The 24,191-nt window shown below is 37.4% G+C and overlaps 1 protein-coding gene across 1 annotated transcript in view; it reads left to right on the top strand.

Moving 5' to 3' along the window:
* The first annotated feature begins 269 nt into the window (after nt 1-269).
* Nucleotides 270-24,191, top strand: part of wu:fb63a08 (MAM and LDL-receptor class A domain-containing protein 1) — a 28,947-nt gene continuing 5,025 nt past the window's right edge. Inside the window, exons 1-34 of the mRNA XM_059502641.1 lie at nt 270-737; nt 835-875; nt 1,786-1,875; nt 3,482-3,729; nt 5,705-5,786; nt 5,914-6,269; nt 7,055-7,595; nt 9,005-9,201; nt 9,366-9,746; nt 11,450-11,733; nt 12,290-12,555; nt 12,691-12,741; nt 12,818-12,955; nt 13,093-13,349; nt 13,472-13,556; nt 13,804-13,869; nt 15,314-15,451; nt 15,536-15,795; nt 15,921-16,005; nt 16,140-16,244; nt 19,663-19,800; nt 19,934-20,223; nt 20,307-20,391; nt 21,079-21,338; nt 21,464-21,548; nt 21,683-21,787; nt 21,964-22,101; nt 22,234-22,493; nt 22,604-22,688; nt 22,827-22,931; nt 23,078-23,215; nt 23,356-23,615; nt 23,729-23,813; nt 23,947-24,051. Of these exons, the coding sequence (XP_059358624.1) occupies nt 661-737; nt 835-875; nt 1,786-1,875; nt 3,482-3,729; nt 5,705-5,786; nt 5,914-6,269; nt 7,055-7,595; nt 9,005-9,201; nt 9,366-9,746; nt 11,450-11,733; nt 12,290-12,555; nt 12,691-12,741; nt 12,818-12,955; nt 13,093-13,349; nt 13,472-13,556; nt 13,804-13,869; nt 15,314-15,451; nt 15,536-15,795; nt 15,921-16,005; nt 16,140-16,244; nt 19,663-19,800; nt 19,934-20,223; nt 20,307-20,391; nt 21,079-21,338; nt 21,464-21,548; nt 21,683-21,787; nt 21,964-22,101; nt 22,234-22,493; nt 22,604-22,688; nt 22,827-22,931; nt 23,078-23,215; nt 23,356-23,615; nt 23,729-23,813; nt 23,947-24,051 (5,887 nt within the window). The 5' untranslated portion in view covers nt 270-660. The remainder of the gene's footprint in view (nt 738-834; nt 876-1,785; nt 1,876-3,481; nt 3,730-5,704; nt 5,787-5,913; nt 6,270-7,054; nt 7,596-9,004; nt 9,202-9,365; nt 9,747-11,449; nt 11,734-12,289; nt 12,556-12,690; nt 12,742-12,817; nt 12,956-13,092; nt 13,350-13,471; nt 13,557-13,803; nt 13,870-15,313; nt 15,452-15,535; nt 15,796-15,920; nt 16,006-16,139; nt 16,245-19,662; nt 19,801-19,933; nt 20,224-20,306; nt 20,392-21,078; nt 21,339-21,463; nt 21,549-21,682; nt 21,788-21,963; nt 22,102-22,233; nt 22,494-22,603; nt 22,689-22,826; nt 22,932-23,077; nt 23,216-23,355; nt 23,616-23,728; nt 23,814-23,946; nt 24,052-24,191) is intronic.

Below are 24,191 nucleotides of genomic sequence, written 5' to 3'. Positions count from 1 at the left end.
CACCGCAAATCTATTCGCATAAACTGTAATACAGTACTTAAATAATAAACGCACTGTTAAAAAGTCCAATTAACAATCACAACAGTGTTAAGAAAATCTATCTGGCATGCTATGATACTTGAATTTTTTTATACAATTTAAAAAAAAAATGTGTTGCTTAAAGTGCCATTTGTCTTTAATAATATGTAATAAATAAATAAATCAATTCAACTGCTTACTCGATCTGATCAAGTCTTGATTTCTAAATGTTCAAGACCAAAGACCACCACACCAACCACGGAAATCAGCTAAACACCAGCTTGGCCATTCTGAGACATTAGCCCAAACCGGCTTATACCAGCTTTGGCTAGAATCTAATATTTCAAAAGCAATTTTGCATTAGACAGAATTCATTAAAGTTGTTGCTAAAACACAAAAGCTGGACTTTGAAATGGACGTGACTGGGACTAAATTGAATGAAATAAAGTACAGTGAACAACATGCGTAACTAACTATACATCAAAACCCCTCCCCACTGACAAAACCACACCTCCTAAGGGTCAATGGTGCATTTTCATCACCTTCATAACAGCCAGCACATTCGAACGCTTCTCATTGTCCTGAGGTAGACCCAGCTCAGCTCAACACTAGAGGACTCTTAAGAGACACTGGAGACAAACTATGTCAGGGGACGCACACCTGAGGTTGCTCTCTATAGTAGCCTATTTATGTGTTCTCAACACTGAGGCTCATTCAGGGTAGGTTTTTATTCTATCACTCTTATATTGTGTTTAATAAAGCCGAGTTTCTTAACATTTATTAACTTAGTTTTTTTTCCCCGTTCATCACTTGCAGTGGTTTTCCACTCACTCTTCCTGACTGGAGGTCAAATGCAGGTAGGAACTACATCAGCACAAATCCAGATGTCTCGCTTCCATAAGGTTCTAATTTAAGGGGGGTAACACTTATATAAATTAAAAATGATTTTTATAATGTATATAATGCATTAGTTATAACTTGTAATGCACAATATAATGAGTTCTATGAATAAGTTCAGTCATTAATGTTTTAAAAATATATATAATTTTACAATATACTACTATTATTATTAATATTGTATAATATAAGATAATATACATTATAATATTTGTGTATGCATTGTTACACCTTTATAAAATGTATATGTAAGAATCTGCAAATATTATAATGCATTTTTAACTTACAATACTTATGAAAAGATAGCTTTAAATGTTACTGAATGTATAATGCATTATGCAGGTTGTATATTATAATGCATTATATTATATATTTTAGAAATAATTGTAACCAAATGCGTTATCATACATAAAGGGCTATTTGTTGTTTAATGGATTATATATTCTAAATGTGTAACAACTAATAGATAAGTGATATATTCTATTATAACAGTGGTTAAAATTACTCATAAAATAGTACAATGCATTATGATTTGCATTACAAGGCATATTTAATGCAACATCTATAATGCATTATATAGAAAAGCTTTAATTAAAGTGTCACCATCTTCTGTGGAACTGAAAAGAGGACCTGTTAGAAATCATGCTATCAAACTCTGATGAGTTGTAAACCTTTTAGTCTTCTCTAATAGAAGCACTCACACCGGTATGACCAATTTCACGCAAGAGTGGCTGGAGACATGGACATTTGTTGTAACAATCCAAACAGAACTGTTTTCGGGTTCCTTTCTCTTTTTTTTGGGTTAGGTTCTTATTCTCACTTCACTTTTTTTTTATTGTCCTTTAATCACTTTTCCCTCCTGTGCTGTAGATTATTTCGCAAAGTGTGATTTTGGCAGTGATTTGCCGGCATCCTGCGATTGGACCTCTGAGGGACCCATCAGCACTCAGAAGGCAACAGGTAATTATACTGCGGAGACGAAATTGCTGCAGAGACAGTAACTGCTTTGTGTTTACAACCAATCCATCCACCTGCGGCAACAAAAACAGCAGTTAACAGGTTGCTTACAACACGCAGAGCTCAAGTCAGTTCAATTTTTGCCGATCTGTGGTAATTATGTGTGAAACATCACGTCGTCATTGTCTATAAAACAGTGCCACTCTAAGGAGTTAAAGGTGATTTGCATTTATTAAGTCATCAGATATTTAATTATTGTTGAGCAGAGAAAATATCAAAAAAAATACTGGCACTATTATATAGGCCTACCTCCTCCTAGCGACCCTATTAACTTTTTACCAAAAAATAATAATAATATGTAATAATAAATAATAAAATAATAATAATATAATATAAATTTTATAATAAAATAATAATAATATAAGTAACATGTATAATATTACATAGTGGTGGACGAAGTACACAAATCAAGTACTTGAGTAAAAGTACACATATGTATAATAAAATATTATTCCAGTAAAATAAAAGTACTAATTTTTTCAATTTTACTCAGGTGTGAGTAAAAAAAAAGTACTTGATTTTTTTTATGTACTTAAGTAGAAAAGTATTGATAGTTTTATTTTGCAATTTTATATATAGGCTACTTAATTTACTTTTATATTAGCACATCTTTTTTTATAATCCTGCTACTCAACATAGCTGGGATTTTCCCAAAATAACCACTATATGGAGTCAAGATATATTTTTTTTGTTGATATGGACTATGTTGAAGAGAGTGATGCAGTAGTGTTCACTGTGAAGCTTACACTGTCATGTACCTGCAAGAGAACAGATTTGACCATCTGATTTTCACCTGTAAGAAAAGGTGTTATAAAATTTGTTTTGCAGAACATCACAGTTATATATGACATAAGAATAAGGCCTGAATTTAGGAAGAACATTTCACAGAATAAGAATATGTGACTAACTCAATTTTGATAAGAATGTCAGAACCTTAACTCCAAGGAGATGTCGACAAGCTACATTGAAAGAATTCGCAAAACACAAAGTACAGATCAGAGTGTAACTTGTGGCATATGTTGGCTTTGAGTTTGCAAGCAGGTGATTTGGTAATTATTTATGACTGCATGCTTTTAGAGGTCAGTCTATGAACTATATGCAAAAGCATATGTTATTAATACAGCCTATGCTTGTAAACATGACAAACTCATTGCGTATGAGAAAACATATTCATAGTACTATATTCTGTACAAAACAGAGCTCTTTTTGGGCCTTTGTACTACTTATAAGAACAATGACAAGTAACAACAATCCAGATTCGAACTTGCACAGTTCACATAAGCACCAGAGCGCTATGTATCAGGATACATTTTACCCACAAACACAGCATTAAAACTGAATCAATTATTGGTTATTGTTGGTTATTGTTATTTTTATTGTTTTATTTATAATTATTGGTTATTGTTATTACAAAAGTGTAAATTACAAACTTTTAAATTGCTTAAATTTTCACAGAAAACCAAAACTGATAAGACAGAAATCATTTCAGTAGCTCTCTTGCAAATCACTAAAATTTTCACTATTTCTGTTTTTTGTCTGTGTGCTATAGAGGAAACATCTCTCCATCCTAACAGTCCATCTGGTGCGTTTCGCCTCAAGAGTGGATTTCTTAAGATCTCAGAAGACTCCTGTCTGGAGTTCTGGTACCATAAACTTAAGAAGAGTTCTGAACTCAAAGTTTTGCTAGAGGCTGATTTTCTGCAAACATTGATTTGGACCTCAGAGACATCTAGCACTGGAGACTGGAGACAAGTCTTCATCCCTCTCACAAAGCAGTCTGACAAAGACAACATCCAGGTACAGCAATTTAAATATTCACATTTAGGTTTTGGGCATCTTTATAGAGAAATATAGCAGATAACCCACATGGAAAAAACCTATATAAACATATATGTTTCAATATAGGTTTTGATATAGGTTTTTAATATATGTGACATATATAAAATTGGCTGATTTCCTATATTATATGTACATATATGTACATATATGCACACATATATATATGTACCGTACACATATATGTACACACATACAGTACAGACCAAAAGTTTGGACACACCTTCTCATTCAAAGAGTTTTCTTTATTTTCATGACTATGAAAATTGTAGATTCACACTGAAGGCATCAAAACTATGAATTAACACATGTGGAATTATATATGGAATTATATACTTAACAAAAAAGTGTGAAACAACTGAAAATATGTCATATTGTAGGTTCTTCAAAGTAGCCACCTTTTGCTTTGATTACTGCTTTGCACACTCTTGGCATTCTCTTGATGAGCTTCAAGAGGTAGTCACCTGAAATGGTCTTCCAACAGTCTTGAAGGAGTTCCCCGAGAGATGCTTAGCACTTGTTGGCCCTTTTGCTTTCTGTCTGTGGTCCAGCTCACCCCTAAACCATCTCGATTGGGTTCAGGTCCGGTGACTGTGGAGGCCAGGTCATCTGGCGCAGCACCCCATCACTCTCCTTCTTGGTCAAATAGCCCTTGATGTCTTCAGTGTGACTCTACAATTTTCATAGTCATGAAAATAAAGAAAACTCTTTGAATAAGAAGGTGTGTCCAAACTTTTGGTCTGTACTGTATATGTGCATACATATACCTATATAGGTACATATATGCACATATATATGCACCTATATGTTCACCTATAATAGTAAAATTAAAATCCATAGCTGCTAGGCAACATAAATAAAAGTCAAAAATGTAGAAATGTACATTATTTATTTACTCAAGATCAATCAAATATTACAAAACAAAAAATATGAGCTAGGCATCATGTATGACAGTCAAAAATGAGATCTGAGCTACAAAATGACCAGATCCTGCCATTAGCTATATAGAAGGCATATATTGTATGTATAGGGCTCATATGTGGATATGAAGAAGCAATACAGGAGACCTATATTTCCTGTATATGCACATATATGCACCTCAATTTGGCCTATATGTGGCATATATACGCATATGCAGTATATATATGGCATATATGCAGCATATATGCAGTATATATACACACACTTATGCACCATATATGCGCATATATGCAGCATATATATTATCATATATGTGCATATATGCAGCATATATGTGCATATACACTGCATATAGGTTTCATATATGCGCATATATCCACATATAGGTTCTTTCCATGTGGGAATATAAAAAGGTCTTTTGAAAAAGAAAAAAAATTTCCCCATGTGTTTTAACTGTGTATGCAAAAAGTTTTTTTGCAACCAACGAAACCAACAAAACAATGAATCATCATGCCGGCACAAAAAAAAAAAAAATTATATATATATATATATATATTAATCTTGCATTCATAATTTGCTGTCCAGTGATTTCAAAACTTTCTAACCTTTACATTTGCGCAAAAATCTATTTAAAAAAATAGAAATAAATAAATAAAACATATTTGTGGTTTTTGTTTCAAAAAAATTTGGATAAGCAATACAGATACAAAAATAACTCCATTCAATTCACCAATTGAGACTGATTAAGTAGGAAGTAACCCCCTTGAAAAACCTCCAGTATTTGACTTCTAGACTCATGCAATGTAAGTTAAGCTGTCTGACATCTTAAAATACAACATGACTTTCTGTAAGTTGTCTGATAAAAGAAAGCAATCTGTGAAAATAATGAGCACAATAGTAATTGTAGTTATTTAAAAAACGTTTGAGTGAACAACATTTTGCAGTGAAAAAAACATTTTGCAGGCACTGAAGAAACACTATTACTCCCTGCAACTGTAATTGTGTTCTTTGGCAGGTTATTTTTGAGCTATTGAAAGGTCTGCAAGACGATGAACAAACTGCATTTGACAAAATGGGAATACGGAAGGGACAATGTGGTGAGTGACATTATTATTATTATTTTGACCTAGTACATCACTTACCAACATACAAACATCCTCAAGCTAAATTCACCAGATGTACTGGCCTTTGGGAAATAGTAAAGTGTTAATTTATCATCCACAGGGCCACAATGTAGGCGAGGAGACACATTTTGGACTGATAAAAGCACTCGCTGCACTTGCACTGATGAGCAACTCATCTGTTCTCACGACCCTCGGTCCAAAGATACTTTTGGCACCTGCCATGTGGCCTCTGACCCACACTACACTACTTTCGATGGGGTCAGCTTCCAATTTAAGAGTCCTTGTACCTACGTCTTGTCAAAGGTCTGCGATGACTCAGGGTTGCTTCCTGAGTTTGCAGTAGAGGTGCAAAATGAGAATAAAGGGGACTCGCACGTATCCTCCATTCAGCAGGTGAACATCAATGTACATGGTCTGAGAGTGACCATGGTGAGGACAGAGAGGAGCAAAGTCATGGTGAGCTGTCAACCAAAAATAATGATGAACATATTTGTCTTTTGTCTTAAGCAATAGTTCACACAAAAATGAAAATTTGCTGAAAATGTACTCACTCTCAGCCAAAAATGTAGAGGATTTTGTTCATTAGATTAGATTAGATTTGGAGGACTTTAGCATTACATCAGTTGTTCACCAATGGATTCTCTGCAGTGAATGGGTGCCATGAGAATGAGAGGCCAAACAGCAGACAAATACATCACAATAATCCACACGTAATCCACACCACTCCAGTCCATCAACTAGCATCTTGTAAGGTGAAAGTGACATGAGGTGACATGACATTCAGCCAAGTATTGTGACCCATACTCAGAATTGGTGCTCTGCATTTAACCCATCCAAAGTGCACACACCCGGAGCAGTGGGCAGCCATTTATGCTGCGGCACCCGGGGAGCAGTTGGGGGTTCGGTGCCTTGCTCAAGGGCACCTCAGTCATGGTATTGCTGGCCCGAGACTCGAACCCACAACCCTAGGGTTAGGAGTCAAGCTCTCTAACCACTAGGCCATTACTTCCCAAAGCTATGTGTTTTAATAAACTAATCCATTAAGGTATTTTAACTTTAAACCCTCACTTCTGGCACTTAACCATTCTGACGGCACCCATTTACTGCAGAGGATCCATTGATGCAATGATGCTTAATTAATCCAAATCTGTTCCAATGAAGAAACAATCTCATCTACATCTTGAATTTTCATTTTTATTTAAACTACTCCGTCAACCTCTTTCCACTGTTGTCCTTATCAGGTTAATGGGATTTGGAAGAATCTGCCTCTACTCCTGCAAAAAAACAGAGTTACGGTTAATGCCCAGGGAGATGCTTTGGTCCTTCAGACAGACTTCAAACTGTCTGTCCTCTACTTGAGATCCGGTGCCGTACAGGTGATTGTCCCCAGCCATTACTCAAACAGAATCTGTGGCATGTGTGGTAACTTTAACCACGAGACAGAAGACGACTTCAAGATCCCAGACGGGTCACTGGTGCAGGACACACATGTTTTAGGGCAGAGTGTGTGTGGGGAACCCACCCTCCTCAGGGTCTGTACAGATGCAGAGGAACAGAAGTACGCCAGCGAGGTTTACTGCGGCATTCTAACATCCAGACAAGGGCTATTCTCAACGTGCTCATCTGTTCTGAATGCAGATAGTTTCTTCCGAAGCTGTATGTTTGATATGTGTACAACTCATGGAGATCCCACAGCCCTCTGCGATGCCATTGAGGCCTTCAGTGCCACCTGCGACAAAGTTGGGATCTCTGTTCTGGCCTGGAGGAACACAACATTCTGTCGTATGTACTTAACATTTTCTAAAATTATCTATAGAAAGAACATTTTGTTCATAAACTCAACTGTAGTGATCAATAAAGAATGTGTCACAGTAATGCAGCCACAATGGAAGTCTCTGAGGCTTTTTTGGCCATGATTTATGCAGTTAAAAAAAAGTTTATTATTTGATCTGTAAAGTTGTCCTTTTTAAATAGACTTTAATATGTGAATGAACATCTGATTATGCATTACTAATGCAATTTCTGAAAGTGCACCAGGATTAACATATATTATGGTCGATACTGATAAGACAGTAATTACTTTTGGGTGATGACCAATAAATAGCTGTTATTTTAAATTACTTTATTTAAAAAAATACTACAAGTGAATTTTAGGCATCACATTATGATGTATAATACGAAATATAGACAAATATTCCTTTTGAAATCTCCTATAAAACCACAATTATTATTCAGGCTCTGTGTGTCCGTCACCATTCCATAACAAACCGAAAATATTTTTATGCGTCATATCATCATAAAAGACATTACTTTGTCAAAGCATCTGTAAATTGTGAGTTTATCAAATAGCAAAATGTTGCAAATAATTCTGCATGTCTGCAGAACTGTGTTGATGCAAGCAGCTCATGGTCCAGTGTTTCAATGTCTCAATTCAAAGTGAACTCAATATTTGAATGTGCTGGTTACTATAAAAAAAAAAAAAAAAAAAAAAAAAATATATATATATATATATATATATTATACCAATAATTAAATAGTCATTACAATTACAATATTACGATAATATTCATAATTTTCCTCAAAAAATGCACCAGATTGATGCATTTAACCTTAAAATATCAAAAAGTTTCTTCAAAGGCACAACCGCCCCGAAACCTACTAGAGGGACGGAAGTCCACCTCTCATAGTTAAATCTTTGCCATAATATATTGTTATCCCTTCAACTTCAAGTTTGTAATATAACCCTTTAAATCTCAAAAATAGGCATCAAGCAGCATATGTGAAACTGGCCTTGAACTCTTGACCTTGAATATCAGTTTAAAGCCTTAGTATCTCATCTCCACCCAAAACTATGAAACAATGGAGACAAGCGATACAAGTACTGCCAGTATTATTAGACGAAGCATAAATATAAATTAAGGCTTGACATGTCAGATTAGACTACCTGATTTGAGCCCCTGTTGAGCAAATGGCCTAATCTCAGCCCTTCTGTAATCAGTAGCAGTAGTGCGGTCTCCACCTAACAACCCACACAGATGGACTACACATAGTAACTGGTTATTAATTAATAATCTCCCACACCTTCACCAGCTGATCCGTAACTTTCCATTACAAACCACAAATTCACTGAGAAACATTGTGAATCTATAAATCTGATTATTTATGCTTGATTCTTCACGTTTCTGTTTTAGCTGTGGCGTGTGGCCCTCAAAGCCACTATAACGCCTGTGCCAGCGGCTGCCCTAAGACCTGCTCCAGCCAGGATGCTACAGGGTCTTGTGGGATATGTGAGGAGCGCTGTGAGTGTGACGATGGCCTCATGCTCAGCGGAGGAGCATGTGTATCAGCTGATGACTGTGGATGCTGGGCTAATGGACAGCATTATATGGTACAGTAGCTTAGCCATCTTATTGTTATCATCACATCATGATGGACAGACAGAGAGACACAGATAGATAGATAGATTTTGTTAATACACATAGCTTACTAAAATATTTATTTATATTTTACTAAAATAGTATATTTTAATCTTTCTCTTCCTTTCCTATCTAGGTCAGAGAGACATTTATGGAGGGTGAATGTGAGCAACAGTGCCAGTGTTTGGGCAATGGGAACATTCAATGTTCACCTACGTCCTGCAAAACTGATGAAGTATGCATGGTTAAAGAGGGATTCTTGGGTTGCTTTCCATCCAGCCCGGTGACCTGCAGCGTCTACGGTGACCCTCATTACATCACTTTCGATGGCAAGGCCTACTCCTTCTGGGGCACCTGCAACTACACCATAGCAAAAACCTGCGGGGCTACTGACACCCTGTTCACAATAACGGCACGAAATGAGGGCCAGAGCAACTCTTCAACTTCCTCTCTTAACTCTGTAGCTCTTGACATGGATGGCCTACATATTGTCATTGGAAAGAACAAGCAGGTTTATGTGAGTGTCTTGTTTTTGTCATTCGTTTGGATTTGACTACACTGTACTATCAGTGTTTGTACTGACATAATGTATTCACTTACACCATTAACATGCAATGCATATTAAAAAATAGGAAAAAAATATGAATTGATTAACCATTTGTGGTACCATAAGTGTACGTATGGCATGAGTTACAAAGGAATTATATCATGAGGAATGAGATCTTGATTCTTGAAATACTATGAAAACATTTAAAAATTTCAGAACTCAAAACTGCCTAGTCCAAACAAATTCCAAGCTGCAAAAATGGCAACTTTGTAACATCATAAAGATAAATACATCAACACATGACCACCCATATTTACACATCAATCCGGTGATTATACATGTGATCAGAAACTAGAAAGATAGCGCCAGAGAACAAGAAAAGCAAACAAATTACAGTGAGGGGAAATCTTTGTTGTCTGTGTTTTCCACGTAGCACTAATCTCCCAGTATGTACCTAATCATTCATGATATACATGGGCAGTTCATGGAAAGAAATGTGGGCAGGAGCTGCCATCTAAAATATATGACCCATAATTAGTGTTTAGTGTAAGTAAAATGTTCATATTTTAAAGATAAGTGATAAGAGACGTGTATGCTTATGACGTCACATGTTATCTTTCAGTGATAACATTTGAGAAGTGTTCTGATAGTGACTTCTGCTTCACATAATCAGGCCACTGTCACAGATATGTAGCTGCAGTACTTCAGATCTAAACCGGTCGTATTTTTTTAACCAAAGTATTCATCACCATGTTATCAGTAACATGACACTCTCTGGCCCTCACACTGAAAATAAAACAATGTGCCAACAAATGAATGACCCAGTTTTAAATGTACAAAAATCTAAGCAATTTTTTTGATTAGCATGATGATTTGGGATAGTAATCAAATATCCCTTATCATACATTTACTGAAATAGTTTCCGGAAGAATACTAAACTTACTCTAGTTATTTTTATGGCAATACAAATGTGACAACTTGGCAGCAGCTGCCAGTAAAAGAAAAAAAGAAAACAATAAGAAATAAGAAACAGAAAGACAATAAAAAAAAAATAATTCTGAAAGCATCGTTTGAAGATAACACTACTACAAGAAATGTATCATTATTTCATGTTAGCAACAGGATGACTAATTTTTTTTTGCAGAATCTATGGCCATCATAGTAAATTTTATATCCCTCCTTTCCCCAGTCTTAAAACCTGAACCTCACAAAAAACTCAATCTAAAAATGTAAAGAAAATAAATATGACTTTATATTTTTCTTATAGCTTATTGTAGGACCATTTATTTTTTCCATAGTTACATTAATTTTAAGACATTTACCACAATATATCATTATTGTAATATAAAAGTCATTAAAAAGCTGCATAGGGAAACAAAAACTGCAGTAAATTGTAAATTAATGTATAAATAGTATTAGTAGTTACAGTGAACTGAATTTTAAACATAGGCAATTTAAGTAGCCTATACTGATAGATAGATAAAAAGAAAGAAAATGTTAAAATATCTGGCTAAATTAATTCTGATTAATTACTGAACATATAATAATCAATAATAAAAAAATGTACTGTAAATAAATTCGTAACGGTCCAAATCTAGGCCTCATTTCCTCGAAAGGTTTGTTGACGTATAATCAAAAAGTTCCTTACCTTGACACGTTTTTCTTCGCTCCAGGTAAACGGTGGTCGTGTTCGCCTCCCTGCGGAGTTTGGTTCCTCTGTGTCTGTGTTTCAGTCGGGGCCCTACGTTCAGGTTAATACAAACTTCGGGCTAAGGCTGCTGTTTGGAAACGCCAGGCTGTTCGTCCAGGTGGATGAACGCTACAGAGGAGTGTTGTGCGGCCTGTGCGGGACCTACTCCGGGAGTCAGTTTGACGACTTTCTGACACCCGACGGCAACACAGTAGCGAATCCGCACGAGTTCGCCAGCAGCTGGAATACCAACGACAGCGACTGGACGTAAGAGTTTGGAATCCTCACAAAAAATTATATTGATTCCTAAAATATTAAGCTGAATGGATAAAGATAGACAAACAAACTGATATTGTGCAATGATACTGACAGATGTTGCGCGGCACCTCAGTGATTTAAAGGAGTACTACTCAACTCAGACACCAAATAAAAAAAATAAAAGTCGTGTTGACAGTTCTGTAAGATGAACAGACTGAAAGTGATGTTGTCACTCTCTACAAATGACATGCACACTTGATCTTGGCGTGTTTTTGAGAGTGCTTCGTGAACGAGTCATTCTTTTCAGTCGGATCTTTTGATACTTTTCACAAAAATGATTCGAATGGTTCGGTTCACGAAGTGACTCGCTGACTCATCGATCCAGTGTTATGGGAAATGGAAAAGTAACAGCAGCCTAACTGATTCATGGAATGTGAAATACAAAGGGGCAAAAAGTTTTGAGACACTATTAACATTAATTATTTATTGATTTCTTTGTTTTTTTCATTATCTGTGATGAAAATCAACATCGTAATATCAAATGTTTTTTATACCTTTTTTCCAGTTGCACTAATGGCTCTCCAAACCCCCCTGAGTGTCATCCAGACCTGGAGGATGATGCATATACAAAGTGCAGTGAACTGTTTGAAGATGCTTTCAAAGAGTGCCACTGGTTTGTTCCACCACAGATTTATGTCAGCAGCTGCGTTTCTGATTACTGTATTTCCAAAGGTGACAAAGCTCAGCTCTGCACCTCTTTGGAGGACTATGTGTCTGCTTGTGAAATAGCTGAGGTCTTTCTGCCAGACTGGAGGAATCACACCTTGTGTTGTAAGTAATTGGTAAAAAAAAATTATCATAAATATTCTAAATTAAAATAATGAATTGATTGTTTTCTTATATGTTTTTCAGTATATTAGTTGAAAAAAAAAACAACTATATAAACATTTTTCTGTTTCCATACAGTTGCCGATCCACTGCCAACAGATGACCCAACACCAAGTCCATCTTCAGCAAGTAAGCACTATTTCTTCTATCTATCTATCCTTCTTCTTTTTTCTATATTTATTAGAATTATTTTGTCATCACACAGGTTGCCCATGGAGCTGTAACTTTGAGCAGGATGAATGTGGGTGGGAACAACTTATCCAAGACAGTTTTGATTGGACCAGATGGTCAGGGTCAACACCAACAAACTTCACTGGGCCAGCCGGTGACCACACCACGGGAAGTAGGTTTTCTGTACAAATTGGTTTATACAATCTAAAGTACACTATGGGATTCTGATGACATTGGGGAAAACTAAAAAAAAAAAACCTGGGTTGACTGCCCTGTTCACCTCTCTGCCTCTCTGACTGTTTTATATAGGTGGCTATTACATGTATATAGAGGGGGATAGTGTGGTTCATGGCGACTCAGCCCGAATAATGACCCCCGTCTGCCACACTACTGGCAAGCAGTGTTTGAGCTTCTGGTTTCACATGTATGGCTTGGCAAATGCTATGTTACTCAACCTCTACATATATGAGAACAATCGTGTTTTCAAAATATGGTCTAGAACTAACAACCAGGGCAACAGTTGGTACCAAGGCCAGGTTGAAATCAAACCACAACAGCCATTCCAGGTATGTTATTCTATATGCACAACCCAAGAAGAGTGAGTTAATGTCATTGAATTCAGAGGACAAAAGATGACGTGCTCTAGGCAGATATGTTAAATATGATGAGTGATTGTTTGTTGTTTCAGATCATCATTGAAGGCATCAGGGGCTCAAATCCTCGCTCAGATGTGTCCATAGATGATGTGTCCATAATGCATGGTGCATGTGTCCGTAAGTGTTACAGACTGATCTGTAAAAACAGTTTGAAGCTTTTCTGTGACATGATCCATGACTATTTTCAGTGTTTTTATTTTTATTTTTTTAGCTTTGCTAGTCTTAAAAATACTACTTCAGATTCTACTTCAGAAATGTTGTTAACTGGATATATTTTGATATTTTTATATAATTTTTTTGTATATTTCAATTATATGATTAAAACAAGCTCCAGTTAATTTTATCTCAAACTATTTGTCTGCAGAAGATTTGGACTCGACCACTCTTGCACCCCATCCATCTACTCCAAACTTACATGACCCCCATCCAAGTAAGACTTCCAATAATAATATTGTAAAACGTAAAAGTGATGTAAAACACTGTTTGCGACCCAATTTATTTCCGTCTGTTGCATGGGCGTAGGTTTGGTCTCAGCTTTGGTGGGGACACCCCCATACCCCACCTCCACCCCACCCCCCCCACCCCGAATTCTTTTATTGTACGATACCAGTGATTTAATGATTTCCTTTTTTATTTCAGAATGTTGGCAATACAGAATATCACAATACAGAAGTGAATCTATTTCATCTCATTATATTGTGTTATGACCCCGATATAGCATCCTGTCCCTAAAGAGCTTGTATAACTGTATAATCTCAGAAATGCACTCTCAAAAAAAGAAGAAAAAAAATACTCTGCCACAAGGAAAAAAATCTAAATAAATAAATATAATAACCTTTTTCTATGATAAACACTATTTACCCTCCAGTAGACTCACGTTTATGGTGACTGCAAGATTCTAAGTTAAGGTACAAGCTAATTGACATTCAGTTACCTGCTAACGTAGCATTCTATCATCCTGGCCCTGGTAACACATACTATCACCAGTTAATACTATTTTCCACAGTAGAATCTGCATTTGAAAGCCTGGTCAGTTACTTCTGCTAGTTTATTTGTGTGGCTCTAGTTATTTTGCCTACTTACACTCTGACTCTGCTTTATGAAAAAGCCTCTTATGTCCCTTTTCTTCTTCTTGGGTGGCATCTACAAAGTAAAAAAGGGGCAAAAAAAAACGGAATATTAAAATGTTTTTACTCTGGCCTTTGTATGTGGCAAAGAGACAGCCCTGGTAACTTACTCGGCGTCGTCAACATGCGCGCGCGCTCACACACACACAGCGCGCGCAACACCCACTCGCTGCTAGTGCAAGCACAAAAGTAGTCCCGGCCCGCGCGTGTAGCCTGTCAGATACCCCGCCGCCAATCAAATTACGGCGTTTCTTGTACTGTCGGCATCCTTGCCGTTATAATCGATCCAAATAGCAGTGCAAAGATCCAAATAGCAGTTCAAAGGAGCTTGCTAAATACTGGTGGGGACAAATTTGTCATCTCAAAATATTGATAGGGACTAGTACCTAGCGTCCCCCCCTAAACCTACGCCCATGGTCTGTTGTTTTATTAAGTAAGATGAGATATTGACACATTATTCATAGGTAATTGTTCCTGTACATGTTTTTGTAGTTCAAACTGCAGAGAACATGAGTTTGATTCTTATGGAATGGAATCTTATGAAATGTAAAGTGTATGGATTGTGAAAAGGGAGGGTTACATAAAAAAACATTAGAAAATTAAAACTAACATAACTGGATTTGTGAGATATCAGACATCACTTTATAGTTATGATGTTTAAAAACATGGTCACATGCATCATCTTGGTGGATCAGAGTATGGTTAACTGCTTGGCATGATGATTATATGGTTGCCTTGTTTTGTCAGATTGCAGAATGAACTGTGATTTTGAAAGCGACATTTGCAGTTGGACTCAAACAGTGACTGATGTTTTTGATTGGACAAGACACAAAGGCTCCACCCCCACATCAATGACTGGTCCCTCCTCTGACCACACAACAGGAAGTAGGTTAATTTAAAATATTATTTCACATATTGGTTAAATTTTTGACTGTTTTCCTAATCAAATGTCTCTTTTTCCTTTTCCAGGTGGGTTTTACATGTACATTGAGGGTGACAGTGCTGTCCATGGCGACACGGCCCGTCTCCTCAGTGCAGAATGTGCTGATCCTCAACCTCAGTGTCTTCAGTTCTGGTATCACATGTATGGCTCCAGCTGGACCATGGGACTGAGTGTCTACCTGCTGCAATATGGCAATGTGGCCAAGGAGATGTGGAGGAAGAGCGAAGACCAGGGAAACATGTGGCATCTTGCACGGGTGGACCTGAGACCAGATGTTAAGTTTCAGGTCAGTGAATCTTCTTGGAATTCTTTATATGTTAAATGAGATGCAATACACTATAACTAGAAATATCTCAGCAGTGACATTTAGGAGACTGTTATTCAGATAAAAATCTGTTATCGTTCTATCAGGTGATCTTTGAGGGCCGTAGAGGAAGCTCAGCCCGGTCAGATGTAGCCATTGATGACGTCTCACTGCACAGAGGAGCCTGTAGCGGTAAGTTTCTACTCTGCAGCGGCACTTAGTAAAAACATTCAGCTTTAAAATCAAGTCAATTTACTCAGCTAAATGACTACTATGTTTTGCTAATAGTTTAACTTAACGTTTAAACAGTTGTAAATATATTTCAGATTTACCAAACCAGGCAGCTCCATCTTCAGTTCCATTGCCACCAGCTGCAAGAATGCCACAACCTGCACCCATCCAAACTACAGAAATACCAAACACCTTGTCTTGTAAGCTCACTATCGAACAACACAGTGAGATCACATTCTGTAATGACTGATGATGCCATGAAATAACACTCACAATTAAATCTTCCTTTGTTTTCAGAAATACACATGACAGCTCTTTGTCAAGTACCTATGGAAGCAGATTAGTCTCAAATATAATTCACGCAAAAAACACGATTCACACATGCGTAGACAATTTCACATGCATGAAACCTAATTCACGTACACACAAAAAAAATTCACGTGTGTGAAAAAAAAATATATTAACAAAAAGCAATTCACAAGCGCAAAATAAAATTATATATTTATAAAATACATTTCACAAATGCAAAAAACTATTTGTAGATATACAACTGTGCACAAAAACCTTTGAATGTTTAAAATGTACGAGTGTCTGAATGTACGAATCGTCATTTACTACGAATCCACTCGGATTTGTGTGTGTGTGTGTGTTTGAGACTTTCCTGGCAGAGCTCTCTTCCCACGTGGGTCTGTCTACTCTTTAGCCAATCAGATGCGAGCTTACCATTCAACCAATCATATCATAAGCCACTGAGTGCATTCAAGGAGCACGATTCTGCGCACCTTTAGCGCAATATGGATTAATTAGAACGGAAATTAAGCCTTTACATCAGTAAAACAGCATGGCGAATGAAGATTGAAGAATGAAGATGCTGTCTTCAACGCACTGTTCTTCTTTTATGTACTGCAGGCTAATATGCGTACCAACTCGTTTTATTCATTCCATAATATATATTATAAATATGCTTAACTGGCTGAAATCAGAGAAACTGTCAAGTCGGACATCTTAAAGTTAGTCAGGAGGAGAGGGGCCAAGAGAGAGTGAGGATTTGGAGGCAACCAAGACGAAGAGAATAGAGAAAGAAAATGAGCAAATAAAAAATCTTGAGGAAATCTCTCTCTCGCTGCAGGCTGAGCGACGTTTGCGCTGCACTCGAAAAGTTCCAGATGCATCCTCTTTCATTTTATTTTATGTTTGAGCCTATGCTCTTTGCAACTTAATTATGTTGTGGATCGTGTGTAGGTTATTTATTGTCGCACTTGAAAAGTTTCAGATTGATCCTCGTTTTTATGTATTTATATATTTCGGAGCTTATTCTCTTTAATGATGTGGATCGTTTGTAACTTCATTGCAATTTAATTCAATGTACTGTCGTTCTAATTTCCATAACCGTTATGTTATGCAGCGGTTCCCAAACTTTTTTTCCTGTGCTCCCCCTTCTTTGTCCCAACCGGGTTGGTAAAAAAAAAAACGCAACAAAGCTGTCTTTTATCGCCATATAAAGAGTCATGAACAGAGAACATCAACAAAGTGTCAATATAATGCAACAAAGCACAAGCTTCCACTTTTAAGAGGACGAGTGACAGACACAGGCAAAGTAACAGAAAGCACAGTTATTTTCAGCCGCGTAAAAGAAACAATAGGCTAGTCCTATTAAATGACCATGGAGCTAGCAGCAGCATCATCTCAACCCGCGGCCCGTTACGAATTCAAATGCGTCCCACCATGCTGAACACAATTAATTTTTTTTTTTCAGTTTTACAATTATTATTATTTTTTTACATTAATTTAAACATTTACTTAAGAAATGTAAGCTACAGCCTAATGTTTTTTTATGTTAAATTATTTTGTGTTTCATATATTATTTTCAGACATGATCAGACCTACTCACATAACATTACTCATTTAACGAACACATACAAGCGCCCACTTTGGCAGAATTCAATCAACAGCCATTAGTTCGGTAAAATTGAGCATCATAATGGACAAAATTGTTTTTAAGGGAGAAAAAAAAGAAATGTGAAAAATGCCAGCGAATGAACACGTAGAAAAAATAATAGTCGCAGTATCAGTAGTGAAGGACAGTGCTAGATTTTCGGTTTGCCCCGCATTTTACTTGAAGTTCAGGCAAATGGGAACACCATATATTACATAGCAATCATCCTTAATTGAAGAAATGTGGCAAAACATCTCTGGAGAGAACCTTATATTATTAAATTCGAATGTGCTTTCCATATTTGGATCAACATAGGCTACTTTTGTGAACACACATTTTCTGCAATGTCGCGTCAAGTCATGGTCCCGTGCGCATCTTACAAACTGCATCTTAAGCCATAAGTTAAACTTTCCGCGTCCGCGGGGAGTCCGTTATGGACCGCTTGGTAGGCGTGACGTAATCATCGTCATGGGAGAGTGTGTGCGGAGGCTCTGAGAGGACGAACGCGTACCTCCCATTTTTTTATGACCGCACGGACAGGTGCGCGTGGTCAGTAGGCTTCAAAAGCACAATTGCACATGTGAAGGCAGTGTGAAGAAGCCCATTGCTACTCGAACCTGTGCAATCCGCTTGCACTTGGACTTGGACCATAAGTGCGGCCCAGTGGAAAAAAAGGTTGAGAACCACTATAACATATATAGTTACAAATTAAACAACGTTTCTAAATATGTGATGTTGTTTATCTTGATCGAACTACATTGCTTCAACGTAGTGGTTAACAATGTCTAGGCTACATGTTTTAAAATGTATTACTGTAAGAAAGTACACACTGACCTAACAGACATCAATTTATAAAACAAGATTATTTAGAATTATAATTTCACAACTCTCAAAATGTTACTTTTGTCTTTACAGGTCTTTCTTTTTACTATCCTGATTGCAGTTTAATTTATAATTACTGTAACTGTCCTGTTACAACTGTATTTTTTTCTAACTAGTTTTCTAACTAGAAAAACTGTCTTGATTGAATGTGTAAATGATAAAATGTGTAAACTCAGACTTTTATGAAATAAACTAAACTCTTACCCGTGCTTCCCGTTCTTCATTCGCCATGCTGGATTACTGATGTAAAGGCTTAATTTCTGTTCTAATTAATCCATATTGCGCTAAAGGTGCGCAGAATCGTGCTCCTTGAATGCACTCAGTGGCTTATGATATGATTGGTTGAATGGTAAGCTCGCATCTGATTGGCTAAAGAGTACGACAGACCCACGTGGGAAGAGAGCTCTGCCAGGAAAGTCTCAAAAACACACACACACAAATCCGAGTGGATTCGTAGTAAATGACGATTCGTACATTCAGACACTCATACATTTTTAACATTTAAAGGTTTTTGTGCACAGTTGTATATCTACAAATAGTTTTTTGCATTTGTGAAATGTATTTTATAAATATATAATTTTATTTTGCGCTTGTGAATTGCTTTTTGTGAATTTTTTTTTTTTTCACGCACGTGAATTTTTTTTGTGTGTACGTGAATTAGGTTTCATGCATGTGAAATTGTCTACGCATGTGTGAATCGTGTTTTTTGCGTGAATTATATTTGAGACTAATCTGCTTCTATAAGTACCTGCTTATGTATTTCAATTGTAAATTAATTAAATGTACTTATTTTTTTCTAGCTTGTGGCATCAGCTGTGATTTTGAAAAAGACATTTGCACTTGGACTCAGTTGGCGACTGACGTTTTTGATTGGACAAGAAATGGAGGCTCCACCCCCACATCAATGACTGGTCCCTCCTCTGACCACACAACAGGAAGTAGGTCCTATTTTCTAAAGCTATAGCATAAAAATTAAAGCAATTTTTTTACATGACCAAATTAATTGTACTGTTAGACAAATTATGACAATTTCTCTGTTCAATAATTTTTTTTTTTTTTTTTCTTTTCCAGGTGGGTTTTACATGTACATTGAGGGTGACAGTGCTGTCCATGGCGACACGGCCCGTCTCCTCAGTGCAGAATGTGCTGATCCTCAACCTCAGTGTCTTCAGTTCTGGTATCACATGTATGGCTCCAGCTGGACCATGGGATTGAGCGTCTACCTGCTGAAATATGGCAATGAGGCCAAAGAGGTGTGGAGAATGAGAGAAGACCAAGGAAACATGTGGCATCTTGCACGGGTGGACCTGAGACCAGATGTTAAGTTCCAAGTCAGTGAATCGTCTTGGAATACTTTATATGTTAAATTAAATGCAACTATGACTAAAACTATTTCAGCAGTGACATTTAGGAGGCATAGAAAAATCTGTTATTGTTCTATCAGGTGATCTTTGAGGGCCGTAGAGGAAGCTCAGCCCGGTCAGATGTAGCCATTGATGACGTCTCACTGCACAGAGGAGCCTGTAGTGGTATGTTTCTACTCTGCAGCGGCACTTAGTAAAAACATTCAGCTTTAAAATCAAGTCAATTTACTCAGCAAAATGACTACTATGTTGTGCTAATAGTTTACTTAATGTTTAAACAGTTGTAAATATATTTCAGATTTACCAAACCAGGCAGCTCCATCTTCAGTTCCATTGCCACCAGCTGCAAGAATGCCACAACCTGCACCATTCCAAACTGCAGAAATACCAAACACCTTGTCTTGTAAGCTCACTATCGAACAACACAGTGAGACCACATTTTGTAATGACTGATGATGCCATGAAATAACATTCACAATTAAATCTTCCTTTGTTTTCAGAAATACACATGACAGCTCTTTGTCAAGTACCTGCTTATGTATTTCGATTGTTAATTAATTAAATTTACTTATTTTTTTCTAGCTTGTGGCATCAGCTGTGATTTTGAAAAAGACATTTGCACTTGGACTCAGTTGGTGACTGACGTTTTTGATTGGACAAGAAATGGAGGCTCCACCCCCACTTCAATGACTGGTCCCTCCTCTGACCACACAACAGGAAGTAGGTCCTATTTTCTAGAGCTATAGCATAAAAATTAAAGCAATTTTTTTTACATCACCAAATTAATAGTACTGTTAGACAAATTATGACAATTTCTCTGTTCAATAATTTGTTTTTTTTTTCCTTTTCCAGGTGGGTTTTACATGTACATTGAGGGTGACAGTGCTGTCCATGGCGACACGGCCCGTCTCCTCAGTGCAGAATGTGCTGATCCTCAACCTCAGTGTCTTCAGTTCTGGTATCACATGTATGGCTCCAGCTGGACCATGGGACTGAGTGTCTACCTGCTGCAATATGGCAATGTGGCCAAAGAGGTGTGGAGAATGAGAGAAGACCAAAGAAACATGTGGCATCTTGCACGGGTGGACCTGAGACCAGATGTTAAGTTTCAGGTCAGTGAATCTTCTTGGAATGCTTTATATGTTAAATGAGGTGCAATACACTATAACTAGAAATATCTCAGCAGTGAGATTTAGGAGACTGTTATTCAGATAAAAATCTGTCAATGTTCTATCAGGTTATCTTTGAGGGCCGTAGAGGAAGCTCAGCCCGGTCAGATGTAGCCATTGATGACGTCTCACTGCACAGAGGAGCCTGTAGTGGTATGTTTCTACTCTGCAGCGGCACTTAGTAAAAACATTCAGCTTTAAAATCAAGTCAATTTACTCAGCTAAATGACTACTATGTTTTGCTAATAGTTTAACTTAATGTTTAAACAGTTGTAAATCTCTTTCAGATTTACCAAACCAGGCAGCTCCATCTTCAGTTCCATTGCCACCAGCTGCAAGAATGCCACAACCTGCACCCATCCAAACTGCAGAAATACCAAACACCTTGTCTTGTAAGCTCACTATCGAACAACACAGTGAGATCACATTCTGTAATGACTGATGATGCCATGAAATAACACTCACAATTAAATCTTCCTTTTTCAGAAATACACATGACAGCTCTTTGTCAAGTACCTGCTTATGTATTTCAATTGTAAATTAATTAAATGTACTTATTTTTTTCTAGCTTGTGGCATCAGCTGTGATTTTGAAAAAGACATTTGCACTTGGACTCAGTTGGCGACTGACGTTTTTGATTGGACGAGAAATGGAGGCTCCACCCCCACATCAATGACTGGTCCCTCCTCTGACCACACAACAGGAAGTAGGTCCTATTTTCTAGAGCTATAGCATAAAAATTAAAGCAATTTTTTTACATCACCAAATTAATCGTACTGTTAGACAAATTATGACAATTTCTCTGTTCAATAATTTGTATTTTTTTTTCCTTTTCCAGGTGGGTTTTACATGTACATTGAGGGTGACAGTGCTGTCCATGGCGACACGGCCCGTCTCCTCAGTGCAGAATGTGCTGATCCTCAACCTCAGTGTCTTCAGTTCTGGTATCACATGTATGGCTCCAGCTGGACCATGGGATTGAGCGTCTACCTGCTGCAATATGGCAATGTGGCCAAAGAGGTGTGGAGAATGAGAGAAGACCAAGGAAACATGTGGCATCTTGCACGGGTGGACCTGAGACCAGATGTTAAGTTCCAGGTCAGTAAATCTTCTTGGAATGCTTTAAATGTTAAACACTAATCTATAACTTAGAATGTTTGAGCAGAGACATTTAAGAGGGAAAGGTAAATCTGTTATTGTTCTATCAGGTGATCTTTGAGGGCCGTAGAGGAAGCTCAGCCCGGTCAGATGTTGCCATTGATGATGTCTCACTGCACAGAGGAGCCTGTAGCGGTATGTTTCTAAACTGCAGCAGAACTTAGTAAAAAAAAACATTAAGCTTTAAAAACAAGTCAACTTACTCAGCAAAATGACTTCATTTTGCATAGGGGTTCTTAAATTAATGTTTAAACAGTTGTAAATCTCTTTCAGATTTACCAAACCAAGCAGCTCCATCTTCAGTTCCATTGCCACCAGCTGCAATAATGCCACAACCTGCACCATTCCAAACTGCAGAAATACCAAACACCTTGCCTTGTAAGCTCACTATCCATCACCGCAGTGTGATCACATTCTGTTGTGATTGATGGCATAACATTCTAACGATTAATACTCGACATATTCCATTGATTTTTAGAAAGATGCTAATTAAATCATGATTGAAATTTACTTCTTTCCTCCAGCTTGTAGCATCGACTGTGATTTTGAAAGAGACATTTGTGCTTGGACTCAGTTGGCGACGGATGTTTTTGATTGGACAAGAAACGGAGGCTCCACCCCCACATCAATGACTGGTCCCTCCTCTGACCACACAACAGGAAGTAGGTCTTGATTAACAGTCTTAAGATCTTGAGCTGACTTTCCAAAATTGATCAGTTATTTCACATTAATAAATTGATAGTTGTTGCACAAATTCTATGACAATTCCTCTCCTTAAGAGTCTCATGGTCTAAATTTCCAGGTGGGTTTTACATGTACATTGAGGGTGACAGTGCTGTCCATGGCGACACGGCCCGTCTCCTCAGTGCAGAATGTGCTGATCCTCAACCTCAGTGTCTTCAGTTCTGGTATCACATGTATGGCTCCAGCTGGACCATGGGATTGAGCGTCTACCTGCTGCAATATGGCAATGTGGCCAAAGAGGTGTGGAGAATGAGAGAAGACCAAGGAAACATGTGGCATCTTGCACGGGTGGACCTGAGACCAGATGTTAAGTTCCAGGTCAGTGAATTGTCTTGGAATACTTTATATGATAAATTAAATGCAACTATGACTAAAACTATTTCAGCAGTGACATTTAGGAGGCATAGAAAAATCTGTTATTGTTCTATCAGGTGATCTTTGAGGGCCGTAGAGGAAGCTCAGCCCGGTCAGATGTAGCCATTGATGACGTCTCACTGCACAGAGGAGCCTGTAGCGGTAAGTTTCTACTCTGCAGCGGCACTTAGTAAAAACATTCAGCTTTAAAATCAAGTCAACTTACTCAGCAAAATGACTACTATGTTTTGCTTATAGTTTACTTAATGTTTAGACAGTTGTAAATCTCTTTCAGATTTACCAAACCAGGCAGCTCCATCTTCAGTTCCATTGCCACCAGCTGCAAGAATGCCACAACCTGCACCCATCCAAACTGCAGAAATACCAAACACCTTGTCTTGTAAGCTCGAACAACACAGTGTGACCACATTCTGTAATGACTGATGATGCCATGAAATAACACTCACAATTAAATCTTCCTTTGTTTTCAGAAATACACATGACAGCTCTTTGTCAAGTACCTGCTTATGTATTTCAATT

The sequence above is a fragment of the Carassius carassius genome, chromosome 20 (genome assembly GCF_963082965.1).
Source record: "Carassius carassius chromosome 20, fCarCar2.1, whole genome shotgun sequence".
Classification (NCBI taxonomy): Eukaryota; Metazoa; Chordata; class Actinopteri; order Cypriniformes; family Cyprinidae; genus Carassius; species Carassius carassius.
Note: the sequence above shows the minus strand (reverse complement) of the source record. Positions and strands in the feature narration are given on the sequence as shown.